The sequence below is a fragment of the Halichoerus grypus genome, chromosome 1 (genome assembly GCF_964656455.1).
Source record: "Halichoerus grypus chromosome 1, mHalGry1.hap1.1, whole genome shotgun sequence".
NCBI classification, from domain to species: domain Eukaryota; kingdom Metazoa; phylum Chordata; class Mammalia; order Carnivora; family Phocidae; genus Halichoerus; species Halichoerus grypus.
In genome coordinates, this window is record NC_135712.1 from 190,732,032 (window position 1) to 190,750,876 (window position 18,845).

At 54.2% G+C, this 18,845-nt stretch overlaps 2 protein-coding genes and 1 long non-coding RNA gene across 10 annotated transcripts in view; 2 read left to right on the forward strand and 1 right to left on the reverse strand.

Moving 5' to 3' along the window:
- The window catches only part of FAM3D (FAM3 metabolism regulating signaling molecule D), a 27,504-nt gene extending 22,413 nt beyond the window's left edge, over positions 1-5,091 (forward strand). For all 4 annotated transcript variants that reach the window (XM_078076685.1, XM_078076684.1, XM_036071766.2 and 1 more), the window contains 3 exons: positions 1,361-1,445; positions 2,136-2,262; positions 4,717-5,091. In XM_078076685.1, coding sequence (XP_077932811.1) covers positions 1,361-1,445; positions 2,136-2,262; positions 4,717-4,806 — 302 coding nt within the window. In that variant the 3' untranslated portion in view covers positions 4,807-5,091. The remainder of the gene's footprint in view (positions 1-1,360; positions 1,446-2,135; positions 2,263-4,716) is intronic.
- The window catches only part of LOC118522634 (uncharacterized), a 13,125-nt gene extending 1,727 nt beyond the window's left edge, over positions 1-11,398 (reverse strand). The window contains exons 1-5 of one of the 4 annotated variants that reach the window (XR_013449359.1): positions 11,231-11,398; positions 10,313-10,437; positions 7,547-7,722; positions 5,967-6,113; positions 5,105-5,523 (exon numbers count right to left, since the gene is read on the reverse strand). This is a non-coding gene — a long non-coding RNA (uncharacterized LOC118522634). Of the gene's footprint in view, positions 1-5,052; positions 5,524-5,966; positions 6,114-7,546; positions 7,723-10,312; positions 10,438-11,230 lie in introns of those variants that run through there. The other 3 variants (XR_004910731.2, XR_004910730.2, XR_004910725.2) reach the window with 3 other exon arrangements.
- Positions 11,399-11,614: 216 nt separating this feature from the next.
- FAM107A (family with sequence similarity 107 member A) overlaps positions 11,615-18,845 on the forward strand; it is a 50,972-nt gene continuing 43,741 nt past the window's right edge. The window contains exon 1 of one of the 2 annotated variants that reach the window (XM_036071782.2): positions 11,615-12,207. Coding sequence is in view for 1 of the 2 variants with exons in the window: in XM_036071778.2 (XP_035927671.1) it covers positions 12,184-12,207 (24 nt within the window). In the remaining variant the exon portion in view is untranslated. The remainder of the gene's footprint in view (positions 12,208-18,845) is intronic. The other variant, XM_036071778.2, reaches the window with a different exon arrangement.

Below are 18,845 nucleotides of genomic sequence, written 5' to 3' on the forward strand. Positions count from 1 at the left end.
CTGGCTCATCTTCATGGGTGTGGGCCTGTGGGCAGGGCAGCCGTACAGTCCTGCGCCTAGAGCAAACTCAGGTTTGGTCTGATGCTCTGCCTTCACCTGTCTTGAAATTCTTAATAATTTTTTAACAAAAGGCTCCACATTTTCATTTTTCACTGGGCTCTGAAAATTATGTCACTGATCCTGCTGATAATTACAATTCCATTATAGTGCACTTTCTGTATGCCCAGAGTCATCATCACATTTGCTGTCTACAAAAATGCTATGGGCAGGGCTACGAATCATCCTCGTGTGACAGATGTGGCCCCTACTTTTCCCACTAGGCCAATCTTGCCCATCCTTCCTCAACCATTCAAGAGCCCCCTGCACAAGTTACACCATATTCAGAGTACCATCTGAATTATTAGTATTTTCCTTTGAATAAACTTACTTTTTTTTAACCTAAATAAATATCTTGAAATTATATCACTGCCCTAAGTTATGAGTTTTTATGCAGGAAAGGTGACCATAAAAATAAGGACAATGGAAACAAACCCATGTCCTTGAAGCGAGCTGGGTGCTGATGCCTCTGCCAGGCGCTGCACCTAGGCCTGCTCTCTGGTAAGTGCAGAGATTTCACAAGTGCAAGGAGGTGTTAAAGATGCAAAGGGACGTTAAGCGTCTGCCTTCAGCTCAGGTCGTGATCCTAGGGTCCTGGGATCGAGCCCCGCATCGGGCTCCCTGCTCCACGGGAAGCCTGCTTCTCCCTCTCCCGCTCCTGCTGCTTCTGTTCCCTCTCTCGCTGTGTCTCTCTGTCAAATAAATAAAATCTTTAAAAAAAAAAAAAAAAAAGATGCAAAGGGAGGTTTGCTCCTTGGCATAAGCTGGAGAACTGTAGGACACTGATGTTCTCGCTCAGTGACCTCAGTTGCCTGTGGTGCGGTGGATCTCCTCTAAAGTCAGCACAGACAGGTTCTTAACGAGTGTAGAAGGAGGTGGCAGGGGGTGTGCAAAGAGCCGAGAGTTCCTGAGACATGACTGCGCTCCATTCCTCAGGTACAGGTCCCCAAGGGCCCTTAGAACAATGTCTCTCACTCCTGGCTGCACATCAGAATCTCTTGTGGAACTTTTGAATTCCCAGTGTCCACCCCTGACCACCTGCATGAGGGCACCTTTGCTCCATGCACTTTTCTCTCCCCTGGACAAGGGCTGCAGGGAGCTTCACCCAAGGTGTCGCCTCCTGCTGGCCCCTGAGCTTCAGGTGGACCTCCGTGTCAGCCTGCCCCCGGCCACTCCTGGATCTTCAGGGCAGTAGCAGAGAATGAGAATGACCAGTGGTCATTTCCCATAAATGACCAGCACCCCGTTTTTCTTCCTCCCCCAGATGTTAACCTCCTGGTAAAATTCCTAAAAGAAATCCCAGAGGGCACGCTGGTGCTAATGGCCTCCTATGATGACCCAGGAACCAAGTAAGTGGGAACGTCCACCTGCCCAGCCAAGGGTTGAAGGGAACCAAATGCTTCCAAGTCCTAAGTGCCTTTTCCCTGCTCTCCCGTTGGCTCTGTCTTCTGGCAGCTTCTCCTGGGGAAATAACCAGACTAGTGCATGACGACATGTTCATGGAGGCTCATCACAGCCTTGGTTACAACACTGGAAAGCTGGACACACTGTCCCTGTCCAGTAAAGACCAACTAGTTACAGAAATTATGACACATGTTGACATGTGACATTATATGTACATAGAAGAGGATCTACATCAAAAATGATGTAGAAAATAATTTAAGGATATGGAAGAATGCTCACCCTTTAGTATTAAGTGAAAACAAAACATTATAAAAGCATTGGTATGATCCCCCAGTGCGTGGGGAACAAAGATACTAAGGAAATACATTAAAATGTTACAGTGATTATGTCAAGTGGGGTGAGACTGTAATTTCTAGTTCCTCTGTGATGTTCCATATTTTCCAAATAAACATGTATATTTGTAAACAGAAGCAAACTCATACTAGTGGCCACTCGGCCCTGTTCCTTCTGAGCACAACCCTGCACAGCCCAGCTGCTGCATCTGGCGGCGGGTGGGGCAGAGGGTAGGCCAAGTGCTTGAGAACCTTGCCCCTCTCCCACCCCTCCACCTCACTGTCCTCTCTGGTCCTCTGCAGAATGAATGATGAGACCAGGAAGCTCCTCTCCAGCTTGGGCAGTTCCTATGCAAACCAGCTGGGCTTCAGAGATAGCTGGGTCTTCTTAGGGGCCAAAGACCTCAAGGATAAAAGCCCTTTTGAGCAGGTGAGTTCCTGGCGGCCTCCCCGTCCCAGTGAGGCAGGTGGGGTAAGGTGCCAGGGATGGATGGACAAGGACTAGGGTGGCTTGGAAGGGACAGTGAGGGGACCTCAGAGGTCAGGGTGGCCCAACTGGCTAATCCCCCAGCAGGAAGTAGCCTTGACCATTTTGCAAGGATCTGGGTCATATATAAACGGGTAAGTACCAGAAAGGAGAAGGAAAAGGAGAAAAGAAGGATGAGGGAAGTGAGGAATGGGAAAAGAGAAAGGAATGTAGAGATGAAGCCTGCATGATGGGTAGAGCAGGGGCGGGATGTCTGGCTTCTGGTCCCAACGGAAACCTAAGCCAAGCCTCTTCTCTCTCTCTCCACTCCCCTGCCCCGGGCCTCAGGCTCCCCACCAGAGGGGAGAGGATAAATTTGCATCAAGAGGATGACGCAGGGGGCACCTGGGTGGCACCTGGCATCTGCCTTCGGCTCAGGTCATGACCCCAGGGTCTGGGATCGAGTCCCACATGGGGTTCCCTGCTCAGCAGGAGACCTGCTCCTTTTCCCACTCCCCCTGCTTGTGTTCCCTCTCTCGCTATCTCTCTCTCTGTCAAATAAATAGATAAAAATCTTTTAAAAACAAAAAAACAAAACACAGGAGAGCCCACCTGAGTACATGGAAGGGGTCGGGAGTGGTCCATGACATGTGGTTCCACAGTCACTACCCAGGCCCCAAGTAGAGTCTGGAGTCTCAGGAGTGCTCAGGGGAGGAAAGGGGAGTCGATGATGGGGTGGAGCCTCCAGGGAAATGCTGCACCTTCTCTCCCTGTCCCCCATCTATGCATCCCCAGCTCAGAGCAATTCCCAAATGTGGGAGAACTAGCCAGATCTTCCCTGGCCTGATGTAGTCCATTGTCTAGTGGTGAGAATATTCAGCTCTGCCCAGATTCCAAGGCAGGCAGCTAAGAGTCGATGATTCGGACATACAGGACTACGGAGGAGAGTGAACTCCATCCTGAAGGCAGTGGGGAGCCATGGAAGGCTTAAGCGGAAAAGCAACAAGAGCAGATTGATACATAAGAAACACTAGCATTCAGCAAGCACTTGCTGCGTGCAGGCTCGGCTGAGCAAGTTACCTGCAGCGCCTTCTTTAATTCCCGCGATGAAGTAGGTACGATTCTGCTCCCACCCCATAGTCGAGGATCTGGAGCCGAGGAGAGGTTTTAACCAGCTTGTTTGGATCTGATGCGGATGTAGCTCTCATCCAGGTCTGGCGGCCTCCACACAGATTCCCGTCCTGATGCTTTTAGCACAGCCTCCCTGGCTGAGCACAGGGAGAAGGCAGGGAGGAGGCCCAGGCAGTAATCAGACCTGAGGCACAGCAGCCTGCAGGGGAGGGGCTGTGGGAGGCAGGGGAGCGACCGCCTCAAGACGCTAGACTCCAGGTGCGGGGACCACAATGGGCTGCAAGGGTTTTTGCCTTGTCTGGAAAATGCTGGCCTGGTTTGTATGTGTGAGTCTCTAAGAGAATGAATTCAGGTGGTTAGAAATTACTTTTTTTAAATGGTGATACAAAGTAGCTTGTGCTGGAGGAGACAAGGAAGGAGCCCTCTGTTTATAGCCTCCGGGTGAAGAACACAGGCGGCAGAGTGGGGCTCCAGAGCATCCCTGTGCAAGGAGGGGATGGGGAGACCCATCACCCAGAATGAACTGGAGACCACGATGTGAGCGGAACCATTAGGTCCTTTGTTCTCACACATGCGGTTCTGGGTTTTAGAGACGTAGCATCTAGAATTACTTTTATCCCTAAGGGTTAGCCCCAATTATTCCATGGGTAGATTTTGCTATTTACATTTTTTTCCTCCATAAACTAAGCCTAGGCACTTTAAACACCATCTTAACTGATTTTATTCTCTCTATATTTATTATTAATATTACACAGCGGTTCTGCCCCAGGGTTACTTTAGCCCTCTGTGCCTCAGTTTCCCCATCTGCAGAATGGGATGGTAATGGTATGCCCTTCTTAGGGCTATTGTAAGGAATAAATACATAAGGCACTTTGCACCTGGCGTAGAGCAAGTGTTCACGAATTGCCTCTCTTCATTGTTGTGCTGGTTGTTTGGGGGTGTCCTAGAAAGGCTGATGGAGAATTTGGCAGAGGAGCTAACGTTCTGCAAGCCTGCCCTCCAATGCTTGGTACCCCACCCCCCAGGGCAGGACAGGCGAGGACTGAGCTCTGATCTCCTCTGTAAAACCTTGGGCACGTGGCCGTCCCTCTGCACCTCAGTTTCCCCACCTGTGAAAGGGGCTGGTCCTATCCCACACTGCCGCCTCCGCATGGGGCTGAAGCCAGGGCGAAGTGAGTGAAGGCAGGAGGTCTTAAAGCGCAGTGAAAACTCAGGTCTGACTCCTGAACAGCCTCCCCCATGGTCCGCGTTACTCTCTCTTTCTCTCTCTCTCCTCTCTCTCTCTAGTTCTTGAAGAACAATCCAGACACGAACAAATACGATGGCTGGCCGGAGCTGCTGGAGCTGGAGGGCTGTGTTCCCCAGAAGGTATTTTAGGGCGGCTGCAGGACCCAAGAAGCCCCTAGCTGTCCTAGCGTCAGCTGCAGCGGGGAGAAGGAAGCCAGGTGGCCTGTGGAAAGTTCCCTGGGGGGGGGAGGGGGGTCCGCGCCCTCTGCGCACCTCCCCTCTCCGGAAGCAGCGCCCTCCCAGCCAAGGTGGCCAGCCATCAGGGGTCCTTCCGGAGCCTGTCTGCTTTCGCTTGAGGCCGCGGTTGTGCCCAAGGAAGGACGGACTGCCTGCACCTGCGGCACACCATTAAATTTTATTTTTGCTGATTTTGAATGAACTCTCTGACCTTCTGATGTGCCGCGTTTCTCCCTGGGATCGAACTGGCCCAGGCCGGGTTGGCTCGGGCGCAAGCTGGGACGAGTCGGTGACAGCTTCGGGCACCAGGTTAGGCTGCTGGAAGACAGGTTGATGTCCTAGGGATTTCGCCGAAGGGTGAATGAATGAATCATTGGCTCCCAGCATGAGATGTAAGACCCCCAGGAGCAGAGAGAGCCGGAGGACGGGACACGGAGCATGTTGTCTTCCTCTGCTGCTTGCATGAGAGCTGGAGGCTCCAGAGCCAGGGGGCGGGGGGCGGGCACCACGTGAGGAAGGCTGGGAGGAAGAGGCAGGCTGCTGGGCAGGCTTCAGGGAGGACGTCCTGGCCGTCTTCGTCTTCAAGTGGTTCCCCAGGAGCTGCCCCTGAGATTTATTCGGGAGGTGATTCTGGAAAACAGTGGGGGTGGGGAAGGGAAGGCAGCCAGTAAAGGCTGTGTTGTCCACTCTCCTAGGGCCGTAGGTGAGTGGAGCTCAGTTCCTGGAGGACCCCCAGGAATCGGTGTAGAATACACACATCAGAGATCTCGAGCCAGGGTGAGGGAGCTGAGCTGCTTGTGCACCCATCATTGCTGGGGGGCTGCTAGTGTCGGGGCTGATGGGAATTCCTGAGCACCTCTTGTCTGCCCTACAGAGGAAAGCGTGGCCGTCCGTGGCTGCACAGTGAGTCCTTAGCCAAGAGACGTTGATACCAGCCACTGGAGCCCATGGAGGTGGTAAGGCCCAAAGGGTATGGTATAAATACCCTGCCTGGGGTCTCTGAGAAGGGCCACGGGGGGGGGGGTGCCTAGACCAAATCCTGAGGGGGGCATGGGAGCAGACAGGACTGGTACCTGGGCTCCTGGAGCGTGGGCCAGTAAGACTGCAAAGGTCCCACAGAAGTGCAAATGCCCTGAGCCGTGGGCCAGCAGACAGGTCCTGTGCACACCGGTGAGGTGGGGCCCTGGGCATGGTCAGGGCTTCCAGTGTGCCAAGAAGGTCTGGGGTAGAGAGGAGGACAAGAGTGTGGAACCCTGCGGCCAGAGGACACGATGGGCTGGGACTTGGGCTACAGTTGCAATGGGGTTGAGATCAGTGTTCAAAGCCCGATAGGACAACTTGGAGCAGGCTGGGCTGAGGAAGTAATTCCATTACCCCATTTTTCCCAGTGCAGATCACTCTCAGGGATTAAAGGGGGAGTTTGCTGGCAGCCCCCACTAACTCCTATACAGACACTCCACTTGTGTGGTGTAGGATGCCTGGCGGCTACATAAGCAAATGAATGTGCTTCATTCCTGCCCTTTTGTTCCCAGTGGCAGGGTCCTCTGTTCACACCTGACCATCCGCGCTAAACAGGGCCGCCACTGAACCCGGTCACCCTCCCTTCCCAGGCCCTGGGACTGAATGGTGGTTTTCTGCAGGCCCTGGACCCTGATGGTGCCACTCCTTTTCTCTCGGCTGACTCACTTCTTGTTCTACTCTGTTGCAGGCAGTGTGGTGGACAGAAGGCCGAGCCTGGGTCTGAGTACTGGCTCTCCACTGGCTAGCTGGGTGAGCAGATGCCACCTCTCTGAGCCAGAGGGCTCCCCTGTGAGAAATGGGGGATTCGATCCATCTCGGGGGCGTAAGGGCAGGAAATAGGATAGAATATCCACAATGCCAAAAGTTGTCAAAGAAGAGAAAAAATATATTTATATGTATATGTATGTATGTTTGGGAAAACATCTGGCCAGATACCCACCCTGGGAATGAAGAAGGGGGCAGGAAATTTCCATTACTACCATAAACACCTTTGTATGTTTGGGATCTTTCTTTACAACAAGCAAGAATACCTTATAAAATTAAAAGAACCAATAAGGACTTCTAAAGTGAGTTCAGGGCCAGAAGTAGGGCTAGGCAGAGCTCTGGGCAGTGGCCGCTATTTTAAAAGGACATGGGGTGGCCTGCTGGTTGTAAGAGAAGACTTGTACTTTTCCAGAAGCTGTCTTGCATAGCACTTTAAAGAAGATTGAGAAAATGTCAACAGGATGAATCAGAGAATTGGGGAAAGGGTCTCCTGGAGTAGGGGAGCACAGCGGAATGGCTGGTGCCCACCCAGGCCCCCTCACCCAGTTTCTTCCTCTAGGAGTGCGTTTATGAGCCTCTTTGGAGAACTGCCCTCGGGCTACTCGTTCTTAGCTCCCAGAGGCAGAAAAGAGAGGCCAGGAGGTGCCAGAGTAGAGTAGAGCTGCTAACTGCCCGGCTGGAGTGTGCAAGCCCAGCTCCCTGTCCTGGGGCTGGACAACCAGGAGCTACAATCTACACTCCATGGTTCCCGTGGGATCAAGCTGGGAGCGGACCTGAAAGTGTCCCTTTGCTTGGCTGTGTCCCCTTCCCTATCCTCCCCTACCACTCCCCTACCTGCATCCTTAATCACCTGCATGAGAACACTCACCCCCAAGTCGGCTTCTTGGGGAATCCATCCTAGAGGCAGCGACCATGGCCAGCCAGATGGAACTGAGCCTGGGCGAGGAGACAAGACCACCTGATATGCAGGAATTGTCATAAAGAGAGTTCCCGGTGAGGAGAGGTTCAGAGTGAGGAAGCCGCATTGCCGCTGCCACACGGGACCTGTGGAAGCCACCTGCTGTGCATGCTGGAGAACACGAAGTGGGTCACGCCCCCTCCCCTCCTCAACCAGGGGCAGGCCTCAGTTGGCACATCCTCCACATGATGGCAGGGAGCCCAAATGACCATCAGTGGTACCACCAAAACCTACCAAGGAGATGGCATTCTAGAGCCAGCCCCTTCTAGGTCCTCCCCTCCGCCCCCGCAGGGTGGGCATCACAAAGTGGCAAACACCCATCAGATGCTCAACACCATTTCCAGGGCACTGTGGCCACTACAGAGACCCCCCCCCCCCCCGCCGACCCCCACCAGCTCAGAATTAGACAAGACAGTCCAAGAAAATGGCTGTAGAGAGTTGGGTCTACAGCCCCCTTATGAGACTGTTTCCTAGTCAGTCATTACCTGCTACACAAGAACTGGGTAGGCACTGGGGACACCATAGTGAAGAAAACCAGACGCAGTCCCTGCTCATAGTCCAGGGGGACGAAGATCAAGAGGCAGTAGGACTTGATAAAGGCTATGTTTGGGGGCGGGGGGCAGGAACTGCAGGATCAAGGGAGGCATCCTGGAGGAAGCAGCATCTACACTGAGCCTGCGGGAGGCACAGGAGTTCACCAGGCAAAGGGGATCCCGGAGGCCAGGCCAGGGAGCAGCATGGACCAGGCCTGCAAGCTGGAGAGGCCTGGAAGGGGCAGAGGTGGGTAACAAGGGCTGAGCGGGCAGGGGTGACAGGCTTAAGGGTCCTGTGGGCTGGGTGCAGGGGCTTGGACTTTGTCCAGGGGCTGTGGGGACACATGGAGAGATTGAAGTTGGGGAATGAGCCAATCAGGTTTGTAGTTTTTGAAAATTCCTCCCGGCTGCTATATGGAGAAGGGAGTGGAGAAAGGGAGACCAGGGGAGTAGGCTGCTGCCTCAGCCAGAGCGGTGCCCTGGGGATGGAAGAAAGAGGACCAGTCCCAGGGATATTCAGGAAGTAAACCGGACAAGACTTGAGGACGGATTTTTCTCACCATCGGGGTGGACAAGCCTTCAGGAGTCTCTGCAATCTACTCATGGGCCTCAGAATTTGGGACTCCTATTTCCCTATCCTCTCCGCATCAGCCCACCACTCCTCTTTCCGGAGACTGAGGATGGGGAGGCAAAAAGGGGGGGGGGGTGCCTCTGTTCGCGCAGCCCCTGTGGGGCTTTCCAGCAACTGTAATTCTGGTCCTCACCAGTAGGTGGCAGCCCAAGATAGAAAGGGAAAGGTAGCAAGGTTACCCCTGCCCACCCAGTTTGGGGAAGGGTGCTTGCTGTGCTTAATGGACAGGATGCCTGGGACTTACAAATGGGCGATGGATTTACTATCACATTATTAACAGCATCACAACATCAGCACCTGACTTCTAGGGGGAATTGTGGTTATATGCTCTGTGCAGGGGTTTATATGCATTTCATCCTCAGCTCCATGTGGTGGCCCATTGTTGTCTCCTTTTACACGGGAGGAGAATGAGGCTCAGAGAGGCCAAGAGACTTGTCCAAAGTCACACAGCTAAGAAGCCGCAGATTAAGGGTTGGAATCCCAGCCGATCTACATCACTACAGGAAACACCCTTCAGAAATACTTGCCCTGAAACCACTCAGGGGTGAACAATGTTTTCTCCCTCCTCCTCCTCTTCCCCTTCCTCTCCCACATCCACTCCTCCTCCTCCTCTTCCTCCTCCTCAATGCCTCTGGAGACATTTGAAAATTGCTCAGAACCTCTGAGTCAACATTCTCAAAACCTTCCCCCATTTTGTAAGCCTTGCTTCCCTCTACAAGATTGTGGGTCAAGAAGGAGCAGGTGTTTATGTCCATTTCACAGATGGAGAAAGAGAGGCTACAAGCTGTGCCCAGGCCACACAGTGAGACAAGGCAAAGCTGGATCTTGACCCCACCCGACCAACTGTCTTTTCATAAATCCTCTGTGTCTGCATCCCAAGCACCTCCTTGGTGGCAGGCCCTGTGCTGGGCTCTGGAGCCACCACCCCCATTCCTGCCTACGGCATGGGGTCCAATTCTTGCATTGCAGACCTACATCCTGCCGGGAGCTGGGCTTCGGACCTTCAGCCAATCGAGGGCTCCAGTCAACTAGGCTTTTAGTGAAGCTCATAAGTCATATTTCAGCAGGACTCCAAGCAGATGGGGAAAAATTAATAAACGGGTAAAATTCCTTTTCTCTCCTCCCATCCCACCAAGAGCCAAGCTGGTGGATAATTATGGGATGGCTGCCAAAGGAGTTTGATCTTCAGGGTTGACGTATGGCATTTTTACTGCTCTGGCTGACAGCCAACTTAGTCACTGCCCTTTACAATTTTGTGGATGCTCTCCTTACTGCAGGAAATCAGAAGCTGTACCCCAGCCATGACTGAAACGGAGAAAGGGAATGGGGGGGGCGGCGCTGAGGCAGGGGCTGGACCCAGGAGAAGGAGCAAAGGAAGAAGCCACATTTTTGCTTGCCTGGAGGAGACGGGACTAATATTTGCCATGCAGGGAGCTCTTGCAATGAGCTAGGGCTGTGTTAGACACTCTACATACTTAGACTATTTCATTTCATCCCCCATCATGTACTCACCGACTCCACCAATATTTGTTGTGTGACTGCAATGTGCCAAGCTCTATTTTACACCAAGGGGCTACACTGATGAACAAGACAGACCAGGTCCCAGCCTTTGTGGAGCTGCCATTCAGGTGCAGGAGCTGAACAATAAACACAGACATAACATCATTCCAGTTGCTGATAAATGCTATGAAAAAAATAGCCCAGGAGGCTGGTTTGCATAGAGTCAGGGCAGGCTTCTCTGAGGAGGTGATAATGGAGCCTGATGGATAAAAAGGAAAGACTCATGCAAGATTAAAAAATGGAGTTGAGGGAGAGAGATGGGAAACATTCCAGGCAGAGAGAACAGCAAGTGCAAAGGCCCTGGGGTGAGGAGGAAGGGGGTATGAAAGAATTGTCAGAGAAGGGAATGGGAAGTGAGGTCTGAGAGGCAAGCAAGACTTGATGGAACAGAACTTTGGACCATGGGGAATTTCATGCTGCGGGCAAAGCTGGATCTAGAATACCTCATCCTGACCCTTCACTACCAACTGCCATTTCATAAATCATCTGTGTCAGAAATCATCACCACCTCCTAGCCAGGCAGTGTGCTAGAGGAAAGGGAGGGCTGCAAGGTTCCCCCTGCCCAGCCATCTCTTAAGAAAGGGTGTTCTGCTTAGTCAGACCAGTTACTGGGGACTTGCCAGTGGGCAGTGGTTTCATCCTGAGTAGCCTTGACCGCATTTTAACTACAGCCCCTAACTTCTCTGGAGAATTGCTGTTGTCCAAATCCTCTGCTCAGAGCTTTACTCAAGTCACCTCATTTCACCCTCAGGCCCCATGGGGTCGGGGGCCACTGTTTCCCCCCTTTGGTCCAGTGGGGGAGTATAAAACGGAATGACATCATCTGATTTAGGCTCTAACAGAACAGTGGCCCCAGCAGTACGCACCTACCTCTTTCAGCCGCAGAGCAACCCTGTGCCGTGTGATTATAGCAACACACACGCACAGATGAAGAACCTGAGGCTCCCAGAGGTCGGATCATGCCCTACCCCCGGGTCACACAACTGTGAGGAAAGAGCTGGGATTCAAGCCCAGGCTGGTTTCGGCCTTAACCTCGTCCCATGCTGGCGATAAAAAGAAGGAAGGAGGGGTAGCAACTGAGGAGGAGGGTAACTGCTGGGGGAACTTTGAGAACTTGGCTCTGAGCCTGGAATCCGGCCTCCAGATATTTTCCTGGCCCAAGCCCAGCCCAGCCCTCCCCGCCGGGACTACTGTCCTGGTGAATGAAGTACTTGGCTCTCAGAGTCTCTGCTCTGGGAGAGCCCTTGCCCCCAAGTGTCTTCAAAGATCTAGTATTAATGGGGGCTGTCCAGCCCGAGGTTCACATCCCCACACAAGCCTGCCCCGAGCCCCACGGCCCGGCTGTCCCACGCAGCCTCCCCTGTCTGGGACCTGTCTGCGGATCAGTGCCCAGCCTGGCAAGAAGGCCAAGTCCTGCCTGCTGGGCCAGCCAGAGGTCACCCGCTGTACCCAAGCTGCCGGCCGCATGGTGAGAGGACCGCTTTGCTTCTCTCCCCCCTCCAACCTTGGATGCCTCAGTTTCCCCTCCTGAGAGAGGCAGGGGTATAAGAAGTGAGGAGCTAGAGGGACCACAGGACGTGTGAGCCATCTGGAGACACCGTGCCCCTCTGACAGGATGAATCACCCTAAGCCTGTCTGAGGAGCTCTGGGCTTAGGAGCAGCTGTGAAAGCCTCCTTTGTGCCTGAGGAGAATGAGCCGCGAGAGCACGGGGGGCCCTGGCCTGGGGAACCCCCTGGGCCCCGGCTCCTGAGAACAGCATCAGCAGGGAGGACCCCCAGCCTGGCCCCCGAGGCCCACGCAGGCCTGGTGCCCACTCCATGCCATGGGAGCGGTCCATGGGAAGAAGGTAAGAGCCCCCGAGGGTCCTGCCGGGTCCGTGAACGTGGGGAGGGAGGCTGCATCTGGCAAGTGGGAGCCCTCCCCCACCCACCTGCAGGCTGCATGGGGCCTCAGCCAGGCACTGCCCGCCCGCCTCCCTCCTTGAGCTCACAGCCAAGATTTGCATCGAGAAACCTGGCTGGGCTTAGGACAAAGCCTTCTGATCTCTCCATCTCAACAGACCTGGGGGCTGTCCACTCTCACAGGCTGGTCTGACAGACACACACACCTCTCTACTTCCGCACATACAGGCTCCGTGGCTGCCCCTTCCCCGTGTGCCACGGGAGTGTCCGTGGGCAAGTTACTGAGGCTTTCTGTGACTCATTTCCCCATCTGTAAAATGGGGGCAAGAGTCACTACCTCAGAGGCTTTTGGTGAGAATTAAATGAATTAAAATGCATGTAAAGTGTTTCGAACGGTGCCCGGCTCATAGTGGGCTATATATAAGCTATGCTCTGTTATTATTAGAATTCTCTTCCTCTGCCTCTGCATCACCTTCTTCATCTGGACTCTCAGTTGGGGATTTGTATGCATAGCCTATGCGGTGTTTCTGAAAATGTGGTTTGTAGATCCCCTCTGTCTGCCTTAGAGAGGGGGCATGGGAAGGGGCTTGCTCAACAGTCTCCTTCTTGGGGCCCCCCAGACCTCTGGGATCAGGGGAAAGGGGAGGCAGGGCTCCCCGGGGATTCTTAAACAAGCTCTCAGCCCACATCGCCCGGGACTGTGATCCCAGCGGTGTGGTCAGGCTGCCCGGGGCACTGCTCCCTACTGTGCCAAGGAGCTGAACCCCTCTGGATCTCAGCTCCGCCCCTGTAGAGTAGGGCTGGTCCCCACCTCCCGGGAGGTGCCATGACATGATGCTGAGGACGTGCGTAAAACGCTGCCTGACACCCAATAAACAGGGGCTCTAATGCGCAGACGGCTCGTGGTTCTGCTCGACTTTACATTTTCTGCCAACCCTGCCCATCCCACAGTTTTCAGATTTTAAGTAAGACGCATCATGGACCCCATGGAGGAAGCTTTCTGGACCTCAGTTTCCCCATGTGGAAAATGAGTGTTGGGTGAGATAACCCCTGGCGTCTCCTTGCGCTGGCTTCTGCTTCCCACCGCCTCTGTTTCAGGTACAATCAGGCCCGGAATCTCCTGCCTGCCCTCAGCAGCCCCAGCAGCATTATCCTAAAAGGTTGATGTCCTGGGGCTGTCCTTCTCCCTCCTGCAGTGGCCAGCGTGGGTCACCTGCAGTTAGGGCAGGTAGATGATCTTTGCGCCCTGGCCCCACCCAACCCCTTGCAGGAACTCTCTTCCAGCTCCTCTGCTCTCCCAACGGAGAGTGAGCTCAGCCTCTAGATCCTGCCTGAAACGTAGACATGCAGAGAGTCACCTTGGAGAACAGCTTCCCACGCCTAGAAAAGACCCTGACAAGGTCTGGCCTAGGAAACGCAAAGACAGCTCATGGACTGCCTCTCTCTCTTCTCTCACCCACGACAAGCATCACAAATCAATCCGTGCACCCTTTCCCACTAGGTCCAGATGGCCTCAGAATCCTCCTCAGCACAGCAGCCCAGGAGGCCCCCTCCAGTCAGAACGAGCCCCCAGACTGGCAGCCAGGCCTATCCTGGGCCCAGCCCCTCCTCCCGCCCTTCAGCGGGGGGAAGGTCCCAGAACAGAGCGAATGGGAACATGAGCTCTGGGGTCAGACAGACCAGAGTCAGTTCCTCCACACATACCCTGTGACCTTGGACAAGACAAGGCACCTTTCTGAGCCTCAGGTTCTGCCTCAATAAACTAAAGATAATAATCCTTCTCACACTGTCGTAAAAGCTAAATGATATCATGCCTGGAGCCAAATAGATGCTCAGTGAACATTGTCTCCGTCTGGGTTTGATCCTCTCATACCTGCGGCCTCTTCTGGGCTTCACCCCTCCCTTTGAGCCACCCAGGGCACCTACTATCACACCCCACAGCAGATGAAAACCCTGAGTCGGGAGCAAACACGATTTCCCCCAGCTGCTCAGGGGTGGAGCCAGCCGGGAGATAGGCTGTGAGCATGTCCAGGCCAGGCCCTTTGTGGGGCTCCCTATCTGTGGATCACCCCCCACCCGACTCCCCACATGCCTACTGCTCTGTTTCTGGAGGCAAGAGCCCAGCTGGTCTCTGTGGGATGTCCGTGACACCCACTGGCCTGTCCTAGAAAGGTCACAGTGCTGTCCTTGGAGGCTTCTCAGACCCCCTCCCACACTTAGGGCTTAATCATAGTTCTAGTAAAAAGGTCTGGAAACCCCCTGGTGATGTGGTCCAATACCCTCCCTATTGTACAGCCAGGAAGACTGAGGCCCAGAGAGCAGAAGGACTTGCCAGGGCCATGCAGCCAGGGTCAGACCATTTCCACGAGGCCCGGCAACTCCAGGCCCAACTCTGGAGGCACACAGGAAGGCAGTGGGTCTCCTTCCCCAGCGCCATGAACGGTGGGACCGAGCCACCCTCAGAGAATGCACTGAATGCACAAACGTCCGCCCTTCATTTGCTCAAGCCCACATTTGTCCGCAAGCCTTCATTTGCTCCCACCCCAGCCTCCCATTAACAAACATTAACTGGGTACCTGTGCTGGGAGCTGGGCCAAGGAGGGAAAGGCATCCCTGCCCTCACAGCAACTCTCACGGACCTCAGACCCCAGCTGACGATCCACGGAGACCAGGGGTCAGGGCCCTCCGTCCTCAGTCCCCCGTCAGCAGCCAGTGTCCCTCCCTCAGGAAGGGGACAGGCCCACAAGCTGTTCCAGGCAATGCCTACCCAAGTCCAGCTCCCCAGACGTGATCCCAAGTCTACCGCTAAGGCTGCCAATACTAAAAACAGATACTAAATGATATCCTGGTATCAGAAAACGTTACTCGTAACAGCACACAATGCACCGCAAGCTTCGGCAAAGATTCTCTCAGTCAGTATTCCCACAGCTCGCTGAGGTGGACACTTGCATTACCCAAACAACCAGAGGCACAGGGAGATTAAACGAGAGCTCAAGGCCACCCTGCTAGTAAGCAGTGGAGTCGAGATTTGAACCAGGCAGTCTGAAGAGCCTGGACCCCTCGGCCAATGAACTGCTCTGCTGGCGTGTGTGAAGGTGGGCTCTGGAGCAGGAAGCACAGTGCAGTCCCACCCGGGTCCCCAGTCAGGGCCACCTGCTCATCCTCTCGGAGCCTCAGTCTCCTCATCTGCTACGTGGGATCGTGATTTCCCCACGCACACTAGGACGAGCTGAAGCACCTGGTACAGAGTCGGTGTCAGGGAATGGTGGGTCAAGCTCTTAACCCTGCTCTGGAAGCTGAAGGGGGAGCTCCAGCAGAGAGGGGGCTGGCTGTGCCCCCCAGATCCCCACTGGAACCCCTTGAAGGTTGGACACTTAGCATGCTCTAAGACATCTCTCCAAACTCCGCACCACCTGGGTTTTTCACTTCCCTGAATGGATCCTGTATTCTGACTCTGTGGGCATTTGCCAAGTCACTCATCGCTCTGCATTCGTCTTCATTAGGAGAAAGTCTCCTTGACAGAAACAAACGGAAAAAAAGATGAGAGATCCAGCTAAATTTGATAAATGGTCTGAAAGGGAGTGTTCGTTCTTTCCAAGTCCAAAAGGCGCCCATCTGGCTGGGCCCCACTGGCTCCCTGAACAATTATCCCTGCCGATGATGGATGGCTCCCGCTCAGCGGCACCCGCTTGGCGGGGCGTGAGCACCTCGTTAGGAGGCTTCCGCTGCCCCTGCCATGCCGCGGCCCCCACTCTGCCCACCGCCTCCGACTGCTTCTCTGAGGACAGCTGGGGCCCAGCACCCCCACTGCTCCCCTCATCCACACATGCAGGGCACACTCCTGGGGGTTCTGGGAGGAGAGATGAGCACACATGTTGTAATCGTGAGCACAGACTTTGTCATTCAGGTCCAGGCTCCCCCTTTTGACTCCATCTGTTCACCCCCTGCATGATCTCCCCGGCCTAAGCAAACTGCTAAACACATTGTCCACCCCTTCACGGTGAGCTAGCCTCTCCACCTCCTTCCCCACCCTCACAATAGCCTGGCCTGGAACCCTGCAAAAAGTTGGAGCTGAAATTTCTTCCCCGGGAAAGCCCAGGGACAGAGGGTGAGGTCTAGGAGCTGTGGAGCTATGTACTGGCAACAACTGAAAGGGGCATTTTGAAAGCAGGCAGAGAGACCTTAGGAAACAGGGAAAGGGCGCTTTTCCTGTTCCCTGAGGCCTCCCAGTGGGGCTTTCCTTCTCCTCTGCCCTTGGCTTCTCCAAGCTGGGTTCAGAAGCTGAATGCCCTGGGCTGCCCCAAACGGATGCACAGGCTGGGCACTGCACAAAGGCAACCGGTTAGCAGGGGTGGAATCCGGTCCACTCTCTACCAGTGGAGCCTGGTACCCAGGCATTAGCTAGGTCTGCCCAGAGGAAAGAATGCTGCTTTTTTGTTTCACAGTGCCATCACTCTCAGCACTGCAATCACCTCTTCTAGGACTAAAACTTCTCCTGTCCATCCTTATGGCTGGAAGCCCAGCTTAGGAGGGAAAGAAATTGAAGGAGAAAGAAAGGAAGAAAAATGCCAGCTCAGCTGACCCTTCTTCTAGGAAGTCTTGCCTGAGTGGATCTCAAATGTCTACTCAGGGCAAGAGGCTGAGGTGGGGGTGAGGGAGAGCAAGCTTGTCTCAGGGCTGTATTTGCATGAATAGGCTACAGGTTTTCCTAAGCCTGGAGGATCACCAGGGATAGCTGGGAAGGGGCCAGAGAGATTAGAAGGGGATAAAGCTCCTTCAGACACCCCATGGCACCACCACTCCCCCCCGCTCCGAGTTCCCCAGACTAGGGCAAATCCCATTATGCTCTCGGCACTCTCCCCACCACACTGATCATGGCTGTAATTTCATCTTTAGTTCTGTGATTTATCCAAGAAGGAAGGGAGAAGGGGTTTGGCCTGTGGCTCACCACCATGTCCCCAGCACCTAGCATATCATCAGTACCCAATAAATTGAGGAGGGAAGGGAAAGAGAGACAGACAGCAGCTGGGTCTCTGGGGGGAAAACTCGAGGGTGGGGATGAAGGCCAAGCTCACGGAAGGATCCACGCAGAACTCAGGCTGCAAGGAAGGACGTAGGCTGGACCCCTCAGTTTCTCCCACACATCCCCTCCTTTCCTTCCAATAGCTTTAAGACTCTGACCCAAATTCCCACATTCTCCACCTCACCTCCAGCTGCCCAACACACACACACACACACACAAACACACACACACACGCATTTTCCACCAGTACGACTTCCTGGCCAAATGCAAAACCTCATGGATTGATTGTTCATCATTCATTCAACAAGCATTGGCTGGGCACTATGGGTACCAGGATCCCAAGCACAGGAGACAGAGCAGTGGACAGGACTCAGGCCCTGTCCTTGGGGTGCACAGCCCAGCAAGAGAGAACTAAGTCACTGGGGATGACGGGGCAGGGGCCAGGTGCTCTGATGAGGGAAACACAGAGGAGCTAGGACACAGGAGGTCCACAAAGCAAGAAGAGCAGTCAGGAAGCTCCCAGACGCCCAAGCTGTGATCTGAGGAACAAAGGGTTAATGAGGTCAGGGGACTAGGAGAGGCTTCCAGGGGACACAACAGGACCTGCCAAGGCCGGGAGGTATGAGGGGCATAGCACGTCCCAGGAACTGAAAGAATCTCTTGGTCTGCAGCAAGTCTTCCTGGCCTGGTAGGGCCTCCTGATTCCTGGTTCTGGGCTTGGGATCTGCTGTGGGGCTGGTCCAGGTGGGGCCCTAACTCCCCATCCCCCCCCACCTACCCGTCCACTCACCTTGCCATAACACTCTCCCCCCCAAAAACCAACTATGTATCTGCTTTAGACTCTTTGGTCAAGGAGAACATTCTCTTTTTTTCTCGCTTTTGTTCAAGTATTCAAAAACAGCTGAGAACCAAGCAAGAGAGAGATGGAGAGGGAGAAAGAGACAGAGACACAAGACACAGAAGCCACCAACAAAGTCCCCTGGGAGCAGAATGAGGAGACCCCACGACTATCTTCCTGACCTCCGCCCCTCTGCTCCCCACACCCTTTGGGTGCCCCTCCGGGCCTCTTTTCCACTCCCATGTGTTTTAATGCCTCCAGACAGGAACAGGGGAGAAGGATCCAAGATGGCGGGCTTTACCTCATGCTCAGGCCATGAGGGGCAAAACTTTCCTGGGTAATAGATGGAGGACATTATTTTCATTCCTTCCTTATGTCACCCACCTCCTTTCAGTCCTATCTTCCCGCTCCACTAACAAGAAAACGTCTTTACCTCTGAGGCCTTGAGTGACCCTGGGCAAGATGGTCTCCCTCTCTGGGCTCGTTTCCTCCCCTGTCAATGCAGGGTTGGTGGCTGTGCTATACGCACAGGTTTAGGGGCAAAATGAGGCAGCAAGAAGAGGGGAGGCGGGAGGATGCCGCGCCAGGCCCCCACGCACACGCGGGCAGTAGCCCCTCTCTGCCGCCTGGCCTGGGTTGTCTCCCCCATTTCACTGAGTTGAGGCAAGGTGGCCTTCAGATTCCTCCCGCACATGCCAGAAGCCATGCTCTTGGCTTGGTCT